This window comes from Tachysurus vachellii, chromosome 25 (assembly GCF_030014155.1).
Source record: "Tachysurus vachellii isolate PV-2020 chromosome 25, HZAU_Pvac_v1, whole genome shotgun sequence".
In the NCBI taxonomy this organism is placed as follows: Eukaryota; Metazoa; Chordata; class Actinopteri; order Siluriformes; family Bagridae; genus Tachysurus; species Tachysurus vachellii.
The window spans coordinates 6,802,815-6,822,496 of NC_083484.1; the positions used below are offsets into that span (position 1 = coordinate 6,802,815).

Sequence of the window (19,682 nt, forward strand, 5' to 3'; positions counted from 1 at the left end):
TTAAAACTCTCAAAAATACAGACATGTACAAGCATGTATTATTGTAGCACAATTAATGCTACATATAGTGTAATGAGACTTTAGACATTAAAGGTGGGGTCGCCGTTGTTTGAAAGCCAATGTTGACATTTGAAATCACCAAAACAAACACGCCCCTAACCCAAATGGGTCCCACCCCTGTATTGATAGCTCCACCCACACATACATGTGTAACCCAGGCAACTAATGGAAAGAAATGTGTCTTTATCATAGCTGAAGGGAAGAACAATACGATTATTTTTATTACAATACGATTATTTTTATCCTCCATGTTAATGTTAAAACAGCTTTCTGCTAGTCACACATGCGCACTGAACACTCTCTCAGCCGCATGTTGACAAGACACGCCCCTTTCTGCTCATTGGCTACATGTTTGTTTTGATTTTTGTTTTGTTTGTCGTCCTGACTCAATTTCTGAAGCATTTTCTCAAACAACGGAGACCCCACCTTTAATATGTTAGAAGTGACTGAAATAAGTACAAATTAAAAGACTTCTCTTGTGATATTAAATGGACATTTCTGAACTAAAGAAAAGTTAAAAGCTGACCTTTGGTACAGAAAGGTCCTTCGTAAGCTGTTCCGCTGCAGTCACATGAGTAGCCATTGTATTTCTCCACACACTTTCCTCCATTGCGACAGTACATCCCAAAACTGGTGCAGTGACCTGAACATCCAGGTTTGACTCCAGGAGTCACTTTCGCTCTGTCCTCCAAGTCAAGGGTGACGCCGTTCATCTTTAAGGAGCGGATACATCCGAGGAAGCCTCTCTGCCCTCCTGCCGCACCTTGACATTTAACACAAAAGCAGCTGAAGTTATGTTTCATCAGGACACTGTATAGAAATATTCACATAGAAGAGCTTAGGATAAGTGTCCAGTTTAATTATGCTACAAGTGTAAGGATGAGAATTAAACAGCAAGTGCTTGAAATGAGACGTACAGGAGTACGTGAGTGTACAGGAGCTAAAACAACCTAAACGTAATGAGCAAATAATTTAATATTATAGATTCCAGGGAAATGAGATTCAAACAGTATTCATGCTCCGATTGGGGAGAAATGAATTAGTCTCAGATGTCTGGCTCACAGTGATGTACAAGCACTTATACATTACAGAAAACTGCCCATTATCCTAGAAAATACAAACACCGTTGACCGGACAAGACCGGACAAGACACAGACCGGACAAGACTGCACAAGACACAGTAATTTTGAACCAAATAATTAAAACAATGACAAATCTGTGAGGAAAGTCAGACAACGAATAAGAAACGAATCGGTTACGGTTGTTAAATTCTCTTACTTTTATCAGCCAAAGCATTGTGGCTCCTTTGGCAGTCTCTCTCTCTCCCTCTCTCTTTCTCTCTCTCTCTCTCTCTCTCTCTCTCTCTCTCTCTCTCTCTCTCCCTCTCTATTTTTTTTTAACACACATTGCAGCCCAAAGGAAAACAAGCCTGGACTACATATTAAGTGTTCACCATCTACTGGACTACTGGAATCAATTAGCAGTGTACTTGGCAGTGATTTTAATGTGCTGTGTATGGATGTGTGCTTGTGTAGTGTGAGACTTCATAGGCATGCCTCCTTAATAAAGTTATTGAGAGCCAAAAAAGCATTACAGCATTATTATAAAGGGCTATCACACACACACACACACACACACACACACACACACACACACAGTGCTCCAGGTTAGTTTATGTTATTAGTAATTACATAGACAGATGCTTGAGTCCCATTACTAAGACTGATGTTGACACCAAGTTTCTCTTCAATATGAGATGGTAATTAAATCTGCTTCATAAGATTGACAGCCATGACGTGAAATTTCTCTTGTTGCAATTTAAGCATATCAGAAAGGGATTTTTCTGGCTCCTTTTGTGACTCTGTTCAGAAATAATAATTGATTAAAGTATTTAGATGTCTAATTTAAATTGAGATTATAATAATAATAATAATAATAATAATAATAATAATAATAATAATAAGAATAATAATAAGAATAATTGATTCACCCCACTTTCTTGAATCAGTCTATATCATGACTAGTGTATAATTTCCAGGAACTCACCCTAAATATGTTAAACAGGGTGCACATGGCTTCGTTTGAAATCTGCCTGCACCCAACTGTATGATTGCACAGTAACAATTTCTGACTTTCTGTATCGTCTCACAGCAAACATGGCAGATCAGACCAGTTCTGCTCTCAAGGAATTGTTGTTAGGAGGAAAAAAGATGGAGAATGTTACTAAAACATGTGCAAAGCTTCAAACCTTTGTAGAAGCACTTTGAAATCTATTTATAACAAAGTGAAAAAAAAAAAATCACACAACCCAGACACTACCAAGGCCGACAAAAAAGGCAATTGTCAGATAAGTGTCCAAGAGTCCAGCTAGAACACTAAAGGGGTTACAAAGCTCATGGGCTGAAATAGGAGAGCCTGTGCAGACATCAACAGTATCATCGGCTTTCTATGGGAAAGTGACCAGAACGAAGGCAATTCTGAGAAGAAAAGCCATGTTAGAAAATCTGTAAGCTCTGGAAAAAGATTTTCCCAGTCTGGTTTATTTAAGCCAAATCATAAAGCAATTTGGTGCAAGCCAAATACAATGGGAATAAAAATTAACATAAAGACTATTAACAGTTTTCTATCATGCAGCAAAACAACAATAATTACTTGGATTTATGTGGAAAGAAATGATCAGCCTAAAGTAATTTGCCTGAAGTAAACAGCCAAACAGTGAAATATATCCCACCTTTAATAAACGAGAAAACTGGATGCATATAAAAATCTTTAGCGCTGCAGGATCTCACCTAAACTGAGCCAGGCAAATTATAGCTTGAAAATATTCTCTTAAGGAAAATCCTGTTGAGTATTGTAGCCCTTTTCAAGATTTAAAGTGTATTCATTGAATTAAACATATATTCTTGTTCTCGATTTGATGCTGCTGCCTTAATATCAAGAACATTACAGGGTGCATTAGTGCTAGTGGCAAAACAACTAAACGCTAATAATACTGATTATCAACTTAAATGTGTTATATAGGTTTTATGAGCTCGGTTATACTTGGATAAAATCCAGTACATTATTATTAATCTTTATTCTGACTTACTGCTGAGAACGTATAATTATTAACATCACTATGTATACCTAAAATACTTTGGTAAGTATCATGACTTGGACTCACCAAGTTCTTGTAGGTTGTAACCCAAACTGTGCACCCAAAGGTGAATATACGTAATGTTCTCCTATGTTCTCCTTCTACTCTGCAAATACAGTGTATTAATATTTGTCCAATAACTTGTGAACTGTCATGCATTAAACATTTTCTTGGCTTCACCCATACATCAAGCCTCATTTAGGTCCACTGACTTTAAATTTGAGCTAATTTGCACGTTATCTGGAAGCTACTTTCATAAACAAGTCTAGGAAATTTTGGTGTATCCCACAACATTGGCCAAAATAAGTCTGGCCAAATATTTTTCTTCTCCTGCATCATGCTATATATATATTTCTAGTGATGCCTGTGTTATCGAACAAACATGACCACTATCAGCCGATCAGATTTCAACTTATCATGACAGTTTGTTTATGTATTGTCTCTGTCTTGTTCAATTTGGCCTGGTAAGCTCTGACCACTGGTTTGTCAAGGGTGCTTGGACCCTGCGGCTATATTTATTAGTTCAATTTTTTTATTTTGATAAGTGAGAAAATATTTAGAAAAAGGCATTGTGGACATCAAGGACAAAAGGAACAAGGGCTCACGCACCCCACCCTGCATGTACGTGGACCACATGTTAACAGGGTTACGTATATTCCTTACAAACCCAAGATGCTGGTTTCATTTACAGGGATTTTAGCAGCATTCTGTTAGATTCATACAAGAAATCAATTAATATTAACATCAATTAATAAAATGAATTGATAAATCAATTAATAAAACAAACTATAATGATAATGAGAGAATCGAATTCTGATGATGGAAATAAAACGAGTTGAATATAATGACAGTCCGTGATCAAGCTGATGCTAAATCTGTAGGTTCTCTGCAAAGAAATCAATGCAAATTCAGTGAATTGTGATTAAACTATAACTATACATCTTACATGAAGTCAAGAGAGTAAACACGAATACAGAATGAACCTGTAGAGAATATAAAATTAGCTGATATATTAACAAATGACTTTAGCAACTGGAATTCTTTATTGGTGAGAAAGAAATAATCAGTGGAGTAAAAAACTGCCACCCAATGAGGATGGAGGTTCTGTAGCTTTTAGCAACTGGAACAACTAACAGAGTTTAGACCTCCTGAGTTAAAATTCTTTCTGAACCAATACGTTTTATGAGGACTTTTATATACAGGTAATAAATTCTTCTAATCTGGAAACTGAAACAACATTTTCAGGAGCTCTGACTGGTCCACAACGAGACTGTGATACGCAGATGGACCGATTAACATTACCCGCTTCCGTATGTGACCCAGGAGCCAAGTAGTTATTTTTTATATATTCAATTCTGATCGAATGTAGACGTTCTGTTCCGAACACTGCATCATTTTTCCTCGGGATTTGAAAGTAATTTGCTGTGCTAGTGCTTGACATGGGAGAGCAATTACTCTGCAAACTTTCCTAATGTGCTTTAGAGTCATTTGTTTAAGAGAATGTGCTGAGAACAAAACAAGCAAAAGAAGGTAGTTGTTCTTTTTCAAGGATAATTACTTTGTAAGAGACTCAGCTTACTCAAAGTTTCACAGTTTTAACAGCACTTTTTGAACCCTTTTTGAAACTACTTTAGTTTTTTGTGTGCTCGCTGACTCCTGCTCCATTTTCCAATCAGAATGAAAGAGTTACTCTCACCCATTAGCTTGCTCTCCCGGCACTGACGTAAAGATGTGGTCAGTCAGATTTAAGAAAATTATTGTTTATAGCTTACTTAAAAATATAGTATACGTATATATAATATGATGTAGAGTGAGTGTGATCAATTCAGGTAGAATTAATGAAAACTAGTTACACTGAGAAATCTCTGAGGGTTTTGAGAGAATGAGGATTTTGACACTGATGGGAATGAGTGTATAAATACAACTACAGTATTAAATTTGTATGCACTGTTGCAAAACACCAGCATGGGTTCGATTCCCAGTGCAGGTGTGAGATTGCTGTTTGTTTTTATTCACGGCTTTGAAAATACACTCAGGAATAATATTGGATGCACAAAAACTAATTGTATTAATTTTAGCCATTTCAATCCTGTGGAGCAGATGTACATGTTTGAATTAAGGAAATTCAACAAGGTTTTGTTTGGTGCCATTACTTGATATCTACCTACCGAGAGCACTATTGATAGCTTCTAATATTATATAAACATTTTCTGTTAAAAACATTTCTGTTAAAATAACTCAGTATCTCGAGGAACCTGATGGAAGATGGTTGAATATAATCTAATTTCGATACAAAAAAACCCCTCACAGTTCTGTGCTGGATCTCTTGGCTGTGTTTACAAAGCTCCTGTCAATCAAAGGGGTGGTGTGAGGTGGTGTGAGGTGGTGGGGTAGCTCAGTGGTTACAGTGTTAGACCACTGCTTGGAAAGTTGTGAGTTCAAATCCCAGCACCACCAAGCTGCTACTGCTGGACCCCTGAACAAAGCCCTCAGTCCCTCAACTGCACAGGTGTATAAATGAGATAACTGTAATTGTTAATTACCAACATACTTCAAGGGGCTATTCATTCCAACCTATTTTCACTGCTTAGAAACACAAACTTCACCAGATATTTTTGATTGGTCTAAAGTAATGATCTAAAGTAACGAGTTAAGCTATCTACAGTGATTCTGAGCCCAGTCAGTCCTCAAAATAGTCTACAAAATAGCCTTTGTATTTATTATTTTTTATTTTATTTTATTATTATTTTATTTTATTTTAGTTTTTATTTTGATATAACATGCAAAAATACAACACAACAGAAAGAGAGAAAACCTTTTTAAACTAATACCCTCCCTCAACCACCCCTATCCCACTGCACCCCAGGACTCATGTAAATACAAAAGTACAACAGAATAAGCTCAAAGAAATATACACAAAAATATACAAATTGAATCAGTTGTAATATTAACAACCGAATAACAACTTTAGACTAAATAACCACAATCTTCGAGGCTATGGAAATCCAGTTCTGCCACATAGCCAGGCTTTGCGTGGTTAGTCCTTGCAGAAGACAGTTCCAGATATAGTATTTCCAATAAGGAGTGAATCCAGTGCTTAGCAGAAAGGTTAGCCTTTGTATTTAAACATCATAAAACGTTCAACCCCGTTAATTATCGTCAATCTATGAAAAAAATGGTCTGAATTAAGAATTTTAAGATGATTCAAAAATTCAGAAGGAAGGAGTGATTTAAGATCTGTCTAAAAGTGTCTCCAAGTTAGGATCTTGCAGACGCTACAAAAAAAGACTGTGTTGTTGTTTAACTGTATTCTTTCCAAAACAGGCTTCATCAAATATTAATTGTGGAGGTGCAGGTAACTTCAAAAACGTGAAAATTAGCAAAAAATACAGAATATAACAATCTCATATGCTTAAACTTCAAATGTTGGGTTATATTTTTTAAATAGGTACGAACTAGAGGTGTGAACCAGACAAAGGAAATTTACATAATCTGAATTCAGAGCCCAGAAATTAGCTTTATATATAAAGGCCAGGTATAGAGGAGGTCCAGTTTCTGAAAGAATAAATTAATGAATGTGTGTGTGTGTGTGTGTGTGTGTGTGTGTGTGTGTGTGTGTCTTACCCACATACAGCTGACTGTAGAGCTCTAGGCGTGTATGTCCTTGTGCAGGTGCATCACGAACCTCCCTGTATTGCAGATCTAGTTGCAGCACAGCCTCTTTAACATTCCTCTCTGCGCTAATGTGATGCCACTGGTCATCATTTAGTGGCATTGGTGAGTGGACCTTCAGATCCACTGGCCCATTCCCCACATCGAAAGAGAAGGAAACCACAGTTGGTGCTGAAGTGAAGAAAGAAAACACAAACTTACTGACAATTGTTTAGTTTCATTCACATAGCTAATTGACTAATAGAATTTTAGTCTCATACTATAACAAGACAAGGCCAAGTCTAGTTCAAGTTTTATCAGCTCAGTTCTGAATACAAATGTATGATGTGCAGACAATGATGTCTGTCTCCTGTCTCATGGTATCAGTCTGTGCCATATTCTATCAGTATTGATGTAATCATTGATATAGACTTTAAAGCACTTTTGTATGTCGCTCTGGTTTACAGAGTCTGCCAAATGCCGCATATGTAAATGTAAATGTCTTATGGATGTGTATGTGTGTGCGAACGCGAATCACATCTGTATCTCTCAGGATATATTTGCATCCAAACAGAAAGTTCTGGAAATGTCTGAGAGTTGTTTATACTTACAAAAATACTTGAATTTTTTTGCAAACTATACCAACTGCCAACTTCACTGTTGCAGCAGTTTTGTGTATCCACTCATACACTCACTCCACCTGCTCGTTCCTGTAGTAATTATCTAGTTAGCCAGTCATGTAGCAGCAGTACATTGCCTTTAATTATGTAAATACAGGTCAAGCTCTCGAGGTAATGTTCTTGGCTGAATCATTCACCAGAATGGGGAAAATAAATGTGATCGCGGTGACTCCGACTATTGCATGGTTATTTGTAACAAGCAGGATTATTTGATTATTTCATAAACTGCTGATTTCCTGGAATGGATTTTCTCCTTAAAGAGTTTCTAGATTAGATTACACAGAATGATGTGAAAACCCTCCAGTGAGCAACAGGTTTGTGAAATAAAAGCTAATAGCTACAATAACTCAAATTGCCCTGTTTTAGAAAGCAGAAAAGGGGATGTGGTAGCCTAGTGGTTAAAGTGCTGGTCCACCACTTTGAAGGTTGTGAGTTTGAATCCCAGGTTCACCAGGCTGCAACTACTGGGCCCCTGAGCAAGGCCCTCAATTGGGTGTCTGCTAAATGCTGTAAATGCATTTCAGAATATACAGCATGTCAAACCTAGAAGCCACATTAGGGTCCTAGCAATTGGCACAGGCTCAGCCAAAGCTGAAGATAGCAAAAAACCTCACCTGATATTTTTCCTATATTTACTGTCCAGTTTCTAAGAAGTGAAATCTTCAGCAAGGCACAGTAACGTATGTGTGTGTGTGTGTGTTTTTGTGTGTGTGTGTGTGAGTGTGTGTGTGTGTAAGTGACAGACTCACATTTTAGCTCCAGGCGGATAAAATCTGTGTTGCCCAAATTCTCCAAGAAAACTCCATGAGGTGCAGAGGTCTTAAAGTAGAATGAAATATCAGCACTTATTTCTCCTTGGAAAGTGGAAAAATGCAGGTAGGAGGATGGTGTGGTGAAGGACGCTGCATTCCAGTAACTACCTGCAAAATTACAGATGGAAAATCAAGTCGTGGATTTTTCTCTTGCGTCCTTGTCTGTGGATTAATTCCTGAATATGTGCACAGAAGATTCAGTACTAAATAACATTCAGGAAAAACATGAGCCAAATATGAATAAAAACAGTTCATTCTATAATCCTTGAAATAAGGGTAATTAAATTTAGCAGGTGTTTTACTCTAACAAAAATACTGGTAAAGTACAATTTATAATTTTTTTTTATTTAATTGTCAACAATTCTTTCACCTGCATCTTGTGATTTTCAACTTTCCTTAGAAATGGCAGCTGTAAATATTCCCACAAGCACAAAAACATAATACTGTACAGTATATATGTTGGCCCACTTTGTCAACTGAAGAATGTATAAGTTGTATATTTAAAAAAACTCCAACACAGATGATAAATATAATACAGCTATAGAGAAAATAAATAAAGCATTTTTGCATCATATTAACACACTATATAGCTGAAAAAGCATTAAAAATGCATTTAGCTACATAAAGAAATTAATAATAAAAAGTTTCTTTTTTTTTACTGAACTCACTAAGAAACCTATTGGTCATTGAAATCCAAAACTTTTAATTCTATTATTTTCTGATTAATTATTTAGTTTAATTAAAGCAAGATTCGGTTCTCCTGAGCTGAACCAACTCGACTACAGTCCAAAAATACTTGTTCATGTCATCAAAGAAAACTTTGCAATGATTTTCATATCAAAATATATTTATGAGTAGCCACATTAATTAAAAGTTTAGCAGTCTATAAATCATTAGCTGCATCACTTTAGGATGGAGAAATGTTGTGTCCTATCCTGTTATATCACAAAGTCTGAAATGAGTTTAATGAAAATGATTAATGCTTTATCACAAAGCAAATATTCTTAGGCAAAGTAATTGCTTTGACTAAGAAAAACAAACGCTACTGTCTTGGCAATACCGACTGAAAGTGGGAAAGTAAACTTTCACTGACATAAATAACAAGGGTAGGCAGGGTTACATAACAACAATTAATGCATGAAGACAGACTACACATGGCATAATGATGGTGGGTCGGGGTGTTGAATGAGAAGGCTAAAACAAATTGCTGTTACTATTAGTAAAACATTATAGTTGAGATTTATACAATCGGGGTCTCATTATAAGCATAAACACTTTGAACTTCTTCTTCTTCTTTCGGCTTTTCCCTTCAGGGGTCGCCACAGCGAATCATCTCTCTCCACCTATCCCTATCTTCTGCATCCTCAACACTTGCACCCACTAGCTTCAAGTCCTCATTCATTACATCCATATACCTCCTCTTTGGCCTTCCTCTTTGCCTCCTGCCTGGCAGCTCCATGTCCAACATTCTCCTACCAATATACTCACTCTCCCTCCTCTGAACATGTCCAAACCATCTTAATCTTGCCTCCCTAACTTTGTCCCCCAAACGTCCAACATGGGCTGTCCCTCTGATGTACTCGTTCCTAATCCTGTCCAATCTTGTCACTCCCAAAGTGACAATGAACAGACAATGTAAAATACAGTACAGATATAAACAGTTGTATGAAAAAGTTTTAGACTTAATGTTTTAGATCATCAAACAAATTTAAATATTAGTCAAAGATAACACAAGTAAACACAACATGCAGTTTTTAAATAAAGGTTTTTATTATTAAGGAAAAACAAAATCCCAAACCCACATGGCCCTGTGTGAAAAAATATCTGTCCCCCCCAAAGAACATCCAAAGAACTGCAGGCCTCTCTTGCCTCAGTTAAGGTCAGTGTTTATGACTTCACTATAAAAAAAAGACTGGACAAAAATGGCCTGCATGGCAGAGCTCCAAGACGAAAATCGCTGCTGAGCGAAAAGAACATAAAGGCTCGTCTCAGTTTTGCCAGAAAACATCTTGATGATCCCCAAGACTTTTGGGAAAATACTCTGTGGACTGACGAGACAAAAGTTGAACATTTTGGAAGGTGTGTGTTCCATTACATCTGGCATAAAACATCATAAAGTACATCATACCAACAGCAAAATGTGGTGGTGGTAGTGTGATGATCTGGGGCTGTTTTGCTGCTCCAGGATCTGGAAGACTTGCTGTGATAAATGGAACCATGAATTCTGCTGTCTACCAAAAAATCCTAAAGGACAATGTGCAGCCATCTGTTCGTGACCTCAAGCTGAAGTGAACTTGGGTTCTGCAGCAGGACAATGATCCAAAACACACCAGCAAGTCTGAATGGCTGAAGAAAAACAAAATGAAGACTTTGGAATGGCCTAGTCAAAGTCCTGACCTGAATCCTTTTGAGATGCTGTAGCATGACCTTAAAAAGGTGGTTCATGCTTGAAAACCCTCCAACGTGGCTGAATTACAACACTTCTGCAAAGATGAGTGGAGCAAAATTCCTCCACAGCGCTGTAACAGACTCGTTGCAAATTATCACAAACGCTTGATTGTAGTTCTTGCTGCTAAGGGCGGCCCAAGCATTTATTAGATTTAGGGGGCAAACACTTTTTCACTGGGCCATGTGGGTTTGGATTTTGTTTTCCCTTAATAATAAAAACCTTCATTTAAAAACTGCATGTTGGGTTTACTTGTGTTATCTTTGACTATTATTTAAATTTGTTTGATGATCTGAAACACTAGTCACAAACATGCAAAAAAATACAAAATCAGTAAGGGGGCAAACACTTTTTCACACCACTGTACAAGTGCATTATTCAACATCATACCATTTGATACAAGCAAAAAAATGTACCTTAGAAATATTTATTTATTTTTCTTGAAAGAGAAGGAGGGCTTTAAACTGTTTCTATAAGGCAGTAACATCTCCCTTCTCTTCTGTATGTGTCTTGTTTTCCTCACACTCAATTTAATCCAGTTAGTGCAGCAGGTCTTGACAAAACATAATCAGTGCTGTTTCTTGTTGCTCTTTCACAGAACCAGCAGGCGTCATTAAGAAACTGAAAGCTTTCACACCTTTTACATCTTTATTAGGGATTTTTTTCAAGAATACACATATATGTTGGCAATGAAAAGAAAATGAAAAGTGAAAATGTGTTTTCCGAGAGAAGGAACACAACGTAACCATTACCTGAGGAAATACTCGGTGAAATACATGGTACATGGTATACATAACATCAGGATTTTGGAAATAAGCTTTATTTGGGTATATTAATGGAAATATTCCAACCAAAACGAAGATAAAGTTTACAATTTCTATTGTTACTCATTATAAATCTATAACTGCCAGGAGCTACTGGGACAGTTCCCTGCCAGACCACCAGAGGGGGCGCTGGCAGGCGTTTCACTACAGCCTGCTTTTTGTTGTCTAGTTCCTATTGTTTCCCTTTCCCGCCTTGTCACCTGTTCGCCATTTATTCTAGTGTACTGTCTGTTATGTATAGCTTTTTTCTACCTGTCTTAGTCATTCATTGTTTTGTCTTTGTGTGGTACGATGGGGTGCTGTTATATATCCCAGACCACTATGTGATAGTCATTGTTTCATTAACCATGTTTCATTTGTTTAATGTTCAAGTTTTGTTGTTGTGTTAGTTTTGTTTTAGATAAATAAAGCACTGTCTGTTTTTTAATCCCATGTATGGGTCTGATTCTCAGTAATACTGTGAAACTCTGGGTTCGATCTCTACGACACGTGACGTCTAACGACCGTTACAATATCTTTAATCTGTATTGGTATTAAAGCACTAAAATCAATAATAAAGCATCGCTAGCCTGTGCAAGCTAGTAATGGAAGTGTTAAAGTTACAGTTGTATGCTCACGCCAGTTGAATCTACCAGTCTTGGGTTGGAAAAAGAGAAAGCATGATCTGACTGGACATTTAATTTTTTTTTAAATTGTACTTTTTTATTTAAATTATTCGTAACAAATAGGCTTCTAATCTTCTAAGTAAAACTTTATAGTTGGTAGCCAATGAAATTCCTTCACACTAATGATTCCACTATGCCAAATGCCAACATACTGTCTGTCTGTCTGAAAGCTACAGCTACATATTTTTTTAAATTACAGCCTTTAACATACTGACAGACAGGCTTTTCAGAAGTTTCAGAATATATTATGTGATTAATTACTTTTTTTAGCCTAGCAATTAGTGACGATTATTTTTTTAACATCTGCACAATCATATGTCAATTTTTATTCCAAATGTATAAAATGTATGCTGTCACTCAGCTGCTGCCTCACAGCTCTAGTGTCCTTAGTATCCTAGCCTCTGGTTATTGTCGGTGTTGAGCATCACATCTTCTCCCCTGTCGATGTAGGTTTCCTCCCAATTTCTAAAACATACCAGTAGGTGAATTGGGTACTCTAAATTTCTAGATGACAAGGAGAGATGGCATATGGTGCCCTGTGACAGCATAGTGTCCCATCCAAGGTTTATCAAATTTATAGTGGGGAAATTCATTCAAAATATTCTAAAAACCTTTTTTTTTTTTTTGCTAGTGGCCTTTATTTTCATTTTTCTTTAATATTATGACTTTTTTATTATTTGACTTTTATTCCTTGACTTATTTAGATTGACTTAAACCAATCTAAAGTTGCAATAACTGCACAAATGCAGAAAATAAATAAATAAACTGAATCAAACTTGATTTGACACCTCTATGTTTTTATGACACACAAATAAGTTTGTAATATGACACGCAAGTATGTTTTGTTTCAGTGTGGCATTAAATAATTTGAGTTTATCTCATTAGCCACAAACCCTTATATTTCTAAGTACTCTTAAGCTCACGTAGTGAAGTTAAACGTTTAGTGAAGTTGTGTATAAATGTGTGTGAAAACTACATAGACCACATACAGTATTGTGAAAAAATTAGGACATCCTATTAAATATTAAGTTGTTTATTAAGAAACGTCAACATGTCAATTTCTGATCTTGTTTTAATTTGTACCTGTAGATGAAAGTGATATAATTGCTTTTAAACAACGACAAATTTATTTTTTCACTTATTAAATAAAATAAACAAAATGAGTATTTCAACTGAGGAAAGAGTTAGGACACACTATGCCCTAATAGCTAGTGTTTCCCCATTTTGCTGAAATAACATTAATGTGATGTTTCTTGTAGCCATCCACCAGTTTATGAAACTTTCCCCCACTCCTCAATGCAGAATTCTTTCAGCTGTGTGATGTTTAAGGGGTTTCTTGAATGCACAGTGTGTTTCAAATCACCCCACAGGACCTCAATACGATTTAGAGCTGGGCTTTGACTCAGAATTCTCAGTTTTTTACTTTTCAGTGAGTCCTTTGTGGATTTACTGGTATGTTTTAGGTCATTGTAATGTTTCAAGGTCCAGTTCCACTTCAGCTTCAGTATTATGACATATGGTCTCACATGTTCCTCAAGCACCTTGAGGATTTGTATAACTGTTCCACAATGTAGAATTCATAGTAGATTCTATGATGATAGAAGTAAGCTAGGGAATTCCCTGCTGCAGTAAAGTTTACACCAAACATGCCCTTTGTTATGGTGTCCAGATTATTCAATTTTAGACTCATCCATCCAAAGCACTTTATTCCAGAAGTCTTCGCCTTTGTCTGTGTTCTTTAGCAAACTTCCAGAAGTCTTTCCCTCATGTTTTTGTTAGACAGTAAAGGTTTCCTCCTAGCACACCTCCCATGATAATTAAAGTTGTGCTGTTTCTTTCTGATTGTAGATTCCTGCACTTTGACATCAACTGTAGCAAGAGCTTGCTGTCGGGTCCCATGATGATATTTTAGGGTTTTTGGAGTCTTGGTCATGTTGGCAGTTGTTTTAAATGTCCTTCACTTGTAAATGATTTTCCGGACATTAAAAATTCTTTTGAGATCATTTTATATTTCTTACTAGACTTATGAGCATCATCAATCTTCTTTCTGATGGCCTTACACAACTCACAAGAAATTAGATTTTTTTTAAACTTACATTTTGCAGATCATTTAAAAAAGAACTTTATTTGGTTTGTATTTGTTTAGTTATATTAATTGAATCTTCCAATATTGTTAAAATAAAGATAAAATGCCCATATGTACTATTATGTCCTAGTTTTTTCACATGAGTTTATATTTTAGACCACAGGTATAAAAGAGAATTTAAAAATGTAAGACATTAAAAATGAAAAATTTGTAATTTAAATCTGGAATTTATATATTCCTTCAAAGCTGCAAAAATGTCGATTGTTAAAAAAGCTACACAAATAAAATGGAATTTATTTGGATTTCTATGAATAACATTTGGGTAAATGCTTCTTCAAACAATTTACGCTTAAATCCGTTCATATCCGGCTTGAAAAATGAGGCTAAAAATACAAGTGTAAATCTCTAAGAACAGTTCAGCATTACAACGTTACCTGGATTCGTGCCATTCGCATTAATCAATAAAAAGTGAAACGTATGTGAAGATAATAGTGAATCTGAAATTTAAAAACTGCTTGACCAAGCACTCTGTTTGGATTCTGTATGTAACACAGTGTTACTACACATGAAAACATGCCAGGGTTCCAACAGGCACTGTGGGCTGTAATCAGAATCAGTGACTGGAGTCCAAAAATGATTCAGGCCGTAGTCAGGGCCAGGTTACACAGCTGTTGCAGTCGCTTTTCTATGCTAGCTGTTCAGATGCAAATTATCTGAGTGTACACTAGGTCACAGCTTTAAAGCTCCCAGAATTTATTCAGCAGAAAAATAGCTCAAGCTGGTATTGCACAAGAAAAATGGGCTCAAGTCCAGGTACAAAATTGTGCACAATTGTGCCCTGCGTACATAAGTGTTGTGTTATGCCTTTGAATACAGATGTGTGCAATTTCGATATTTAACCTTTTTACCTGTACACTGGTGTTTCAATCAGTATAAAAAAATGTATTATTCTATCACTGCAAGTCTGAGCTAAAATTAGCCAGGATACTGTTGGGTTTTGACATTCTAACCTCTGGTGAGAAAGCAAACGCCTGGGACACCTTAAAGAGCAGAAATAGGTTTGATATCACCATTTACTTTGATGACATTTGGTGAAAATCTTTCTTTCTTTTTTTTTTTGGAACTATTTCTATATATAAAATATTGTCCCTGGTAGTCTAGTTAAAAACAGGAAAATCTACAAATTCTCAAAGTGTTTTCATTCAAGAGTCAATAACTATGGAGCGTGACATGACAAAGTACTTCAATGCTAAATATGGACACAACAAAGAGGAAATTCCTTTGGGAACAAGAGTTAAATCCCACTACATGCATGTAAGTCTTTTTTTCAAACAGATCATTAAACTCCAATGCTGTTTTCTGTTGTTTGTTGTGTGAGTAAGGAGAATCAGTCAAACCCAGGAATCCATGTGAATCCATGTATAATCCATTCCTTATACCTAATCCTTTAGTGATATCTGTCTGAGTTTGGTTACATATGTCCAAGTATTGTTAAAGATGTTTTTGACTATTTTTTACAATCACTGGCCGTTTTAGAAACAAGCACTGACCTTTAAGACTCAGGGGGAAAAAAGCAAAGCATAAAAAGCAAAACAAAATAGACATTTGAGAGGTTGCCTTTGTGGATTTAAAAGTTCAGAGACTGTTCAGAAATGGAGAATTGTGCTTCTCAGGAACTCCGCTAATGATAAGTCGATGTTCTTCATTCCTTTTACATCTACTAAAAGGTCACTCGCATCATCTGAGGTTCTAAGATTCACAAGTTCTCCAGATGCTCCCAACTGTCTATAGAACATCACTAGAAAAGGTCATTTTTTGAACAAAGTGTTCAAATATTAACCAAGACAATAAGTATAGGACATTTAAGGTTTTTAGACAAGCAACACAGAAATAATATATAATGTAATATATCATAGGCTTATGTCTACTAACTAAGAAAAGGCTACCAGCAGATATGACAGCACCAATAAACTTGAAACTCCCATTTCCCAAAGCTGACTGTTCCAATCAAATGCTCAAATAACCTGTAGCATAAACAGAGGTTTGATTTTTATATTAGAAAATCTCTCCCTGAGAGATATTCTATAGATGCGAACTGATTAAAAGTTCAGAGGTATGTGACATGAGCTACAAGTGCCATAAAATGGCTTCAGCGGCATGGAATGATTTTATATAATGTTTAACTGATTCCCACAACAGCTGATTCCCACAACAGCCAATAGCATTTGATGTACATCACGTTTCTAAACTCAAAAGTTGGTTAGCAACCCAGCTAAGGTATACTTTCACTTTTTGTGTAAAGTTTCTCACTGACAGTTTGCCCAATGTGACTTTTAGGTATTTGGGTACTCCTTGGACTGGTACTTGGATGTGGGTGATTAGCAGAGGTGTGAAATTCTTGAGTAACAGTACTGTACTTTTTTAGCGCATACAGATAAGACAAAATAATACGGATTTATATTGGATATAGATATCCAAAAAACTTCTTGCATTTTACTGCTTACATGTTATTTCAGTAATTATTATAGTAACCATTGTCTTATCCACCCAATGACTGTATACTATATATCAGAGGTGGGAGTAAGTCACACATGTGCAAGTCGAGTCGAGTCTTTTTTTAATACAGTATTTATCAAGCAAGTCTCAAGTCTCAAATTTGCGACTTACTGTACAGTAAGTCTGACTCGAGTCCAGAGATATGACTCAGTCATATGAGTCCCCCATCTCTGCTATATATTATGCAAATGTATTACTTCAGCATCATATCAAATCATGTTAATCAATTTAGAGAATAAATGTCATCTTTACAAACCTCATGTTACACAATGTATTTACCGCTGTTGCTATCTGTATGCATCCAAACATGTATAAGCCACTACACTTCTGTGTTCATCTTGGGCCATACTGCAGTAAAAATATTTCAATATTTTGGACTAAGAAGAGCTAGAACCTGGAATAACTGTAAAAAAGCATTCACATTATCCTTTAGAGATGGAATCCTGATGCCACAGCCATCCAGGAGGCCAAGGGTGCAAATTCAGCCATGCTCTCAAAGGAGGAAGAAAGGCGTACACTCTCCCCTGTCAATCATGGCAACAATATCCAATCATGGGCCCATGATATGATGTGCTCATGAGCTTTGGAGAAGGCTACCTGATTGGTAGCAATCATGTGATAAAGAAGAGATGCCTGATGGGTGGAAATTGGCCAGCACTAAATTATGGAGAAAACTGGGTCAGTATTCATAAAGATTCTAAGAATGATCTGATAGAGCTCCTAATTTAGCTTAAAAATGTCTATCAAGGAATCTTAGCTTAAGAGTGATTCAGTACCAATCTCAGAGCAACTCTGAACAAGGAAAAATACAAAAACTTTTATTTTAGAGAGGAGGCAGGGCTGACCCTGTTATAAGGTATGGCACATTCTTTTGAAGACTGGGATTGGTTGTCGAATAAAAAAAAAAAATGAAATCTGGTCTATTATAAACTTTCACTTTGTCTTTTTGTTAATATATATGAGACTATTATCGGGTAGGGATTACGTTTGTGATCGATCGATATTAGAGATGTGCTAACATCTGTATGTTACAAATGGGATAATGTAATGTAAATGTAAATGTAAACATCTTCAACACAGCGTAGAAATGTTATAGCACCAAATCATATCATTTCTGCCACTTTGGTATTTCAGCTCTCTTTTGGAAATGTTAGCTCTAATATGATTTGTCATAAAACTAATCCTTACACAATCTAATCTATAGCATTTTAACTCTCTATCATGAGTAAATATTGTATGCAATACATTTCTTCTCCCTCTTCACCTTTTGGCCATTTTCACCTCTGCTAAAGAAACCCTTAAGCCTCTTAAACTCCTCCTCACTACTCCTAAGACTTTTTGACTTTAAGAGCCCTTTTAAGGGTTAAGATGCTTTATGAAAAGCTTTTATCTTTACTAGGCTCTTCTCTCAACAGAAATTTGAAGGAAAAACCCAAATTTCTAAGAATTTTCTTAGAATTTTATCACTAGGAGCAAAACTTTACACTAAGAATTTTCTTGAATACGGGCCCTGGTGTCTAGTTTCTTCCTTAGAAGAAATGCAGTTTGAAAACTTGAATCATTAATTTGCTAAAATTTACTGTCGATATTTAACTAGTCGATATTTTGCTTGTTTTATATGCTAAAGATTAGATTAGAACCAGATCAAATTCTATCAAACTAAAAAAAATTTATTGACATATTTACCTTGAGATTAATTCATTAGCAAATGACACAGAATATACTGTATATAGTATAGTGTACATTCCCTGACAAAAGTCTTGTCGCTTGTGTACAAATTGACCTGAAGTGCCGCTGAAATATATTTCTAATCAAGATTTTTTTTTTTACAAGAAATGGCTCATTTTAATCCCAACAGCTTTTGTAATAATGTTTCAGTTCAAAATGAAACTGTCAAAAAGTATTCTAATATTCACAGCTTGGTAAAGCCCATTGAGTCAATTTTTGCAAAGACATAAGTGTTGTCGCCTTGTCATATGAGCTTCACCTGTGACTAATAATGGATCAATTAGGTCTCAGGTGTGTATAAAAAGAACCCCAGTACACTAGACCTATACACCAACTGCAACTAGACCTCTGCAAACATGCCTAAGATTCACCCTGAGACTAAAGTTTTGATTATCAAGAAGGCTGAAGACCAGATCCACTGCTGATGTGGCAGATGTGTCTCAGCGTCAAGTACAGAGGATAAAAAAGATCTGAAGGGACTGGAGACGTTTTGGACAAGCCCAGGTCAGGCAGACCCCGCAAGACAACATGCTCGAGAGGACCGTTTTTTGCCTCAAAAATCCAAGGCCAGCCCATTTTCCACTGCAGCAGAGCTCCACGAGACCTGGTCACCTGAATCCCTGTGTCAACCAGAACAGTTTGTCGGATTCTGTCTCGAAATGGCCTTGATGGTCAAATCAGTGCCCAGAAGCCATCATTAAACAAAAGACAATTGAAAAACCGTGTGGCATTTGCCAAGGCCCACAGCCTGCTAAAAGGATGGACGCTGGAAAAGTGGCAGAAGGTGGATTTTTCAGATGAATCTTCTGTTGAATTACACCACAGTCGCCGCAAATATTGCAGGAGACCTACTGGAGCCCGCATGGATCCGAGATTCACCCAGAAAATGGTGAAGTTTGGTGGCGGAAAAATCATGGTCTGGGGTTACATCCAGTATGGGGGGTGTGCGAGAGATCTGCAGGGTGGAAGGCAACATCAATAGTCTAAAATACCAAGAAATCCTAGCTACCTCTTACAGTATATTCCCAACCATAAAAG

The 19,682-nt window shown here is 36.4% G+C and overlaps 1 protein-coding gene across 1 annotated transcript in view; it reads right to left on the reverse strand.

Annotated features, from left to right (window-relative positions):
• The window catches only part of LOC132839928 (contactin-associated protein-like 2), a 136,358-nt gene that overhangs the window by 19,864 nt on the left and 96,812 nt on the right, over window positions 1–19,682 (reverse strand). Inside the window, exons 16-19 of the mRNA XM_060861142.1 lie at window positions 8,277–8,447; window positions 6,821–7,039; window positions 4,342–4,344; window positions 587–823 (exon numbers count right to left, since the gene is read on the reverse strand). Of these exons, the coding sequence (XP_060717125.1) occupies window positions 587–823; window positions 4,342–4,344; window positions 6,821–7,039; window positions 8,277–8,447 (630 nt within the window). The remainder of the gene's footprint in view (window positions 1–586; window positions 824–4,341; window positions 4,345–6,820; window positions 7,040–8,276; window positions 8,448–19,682) is intronic.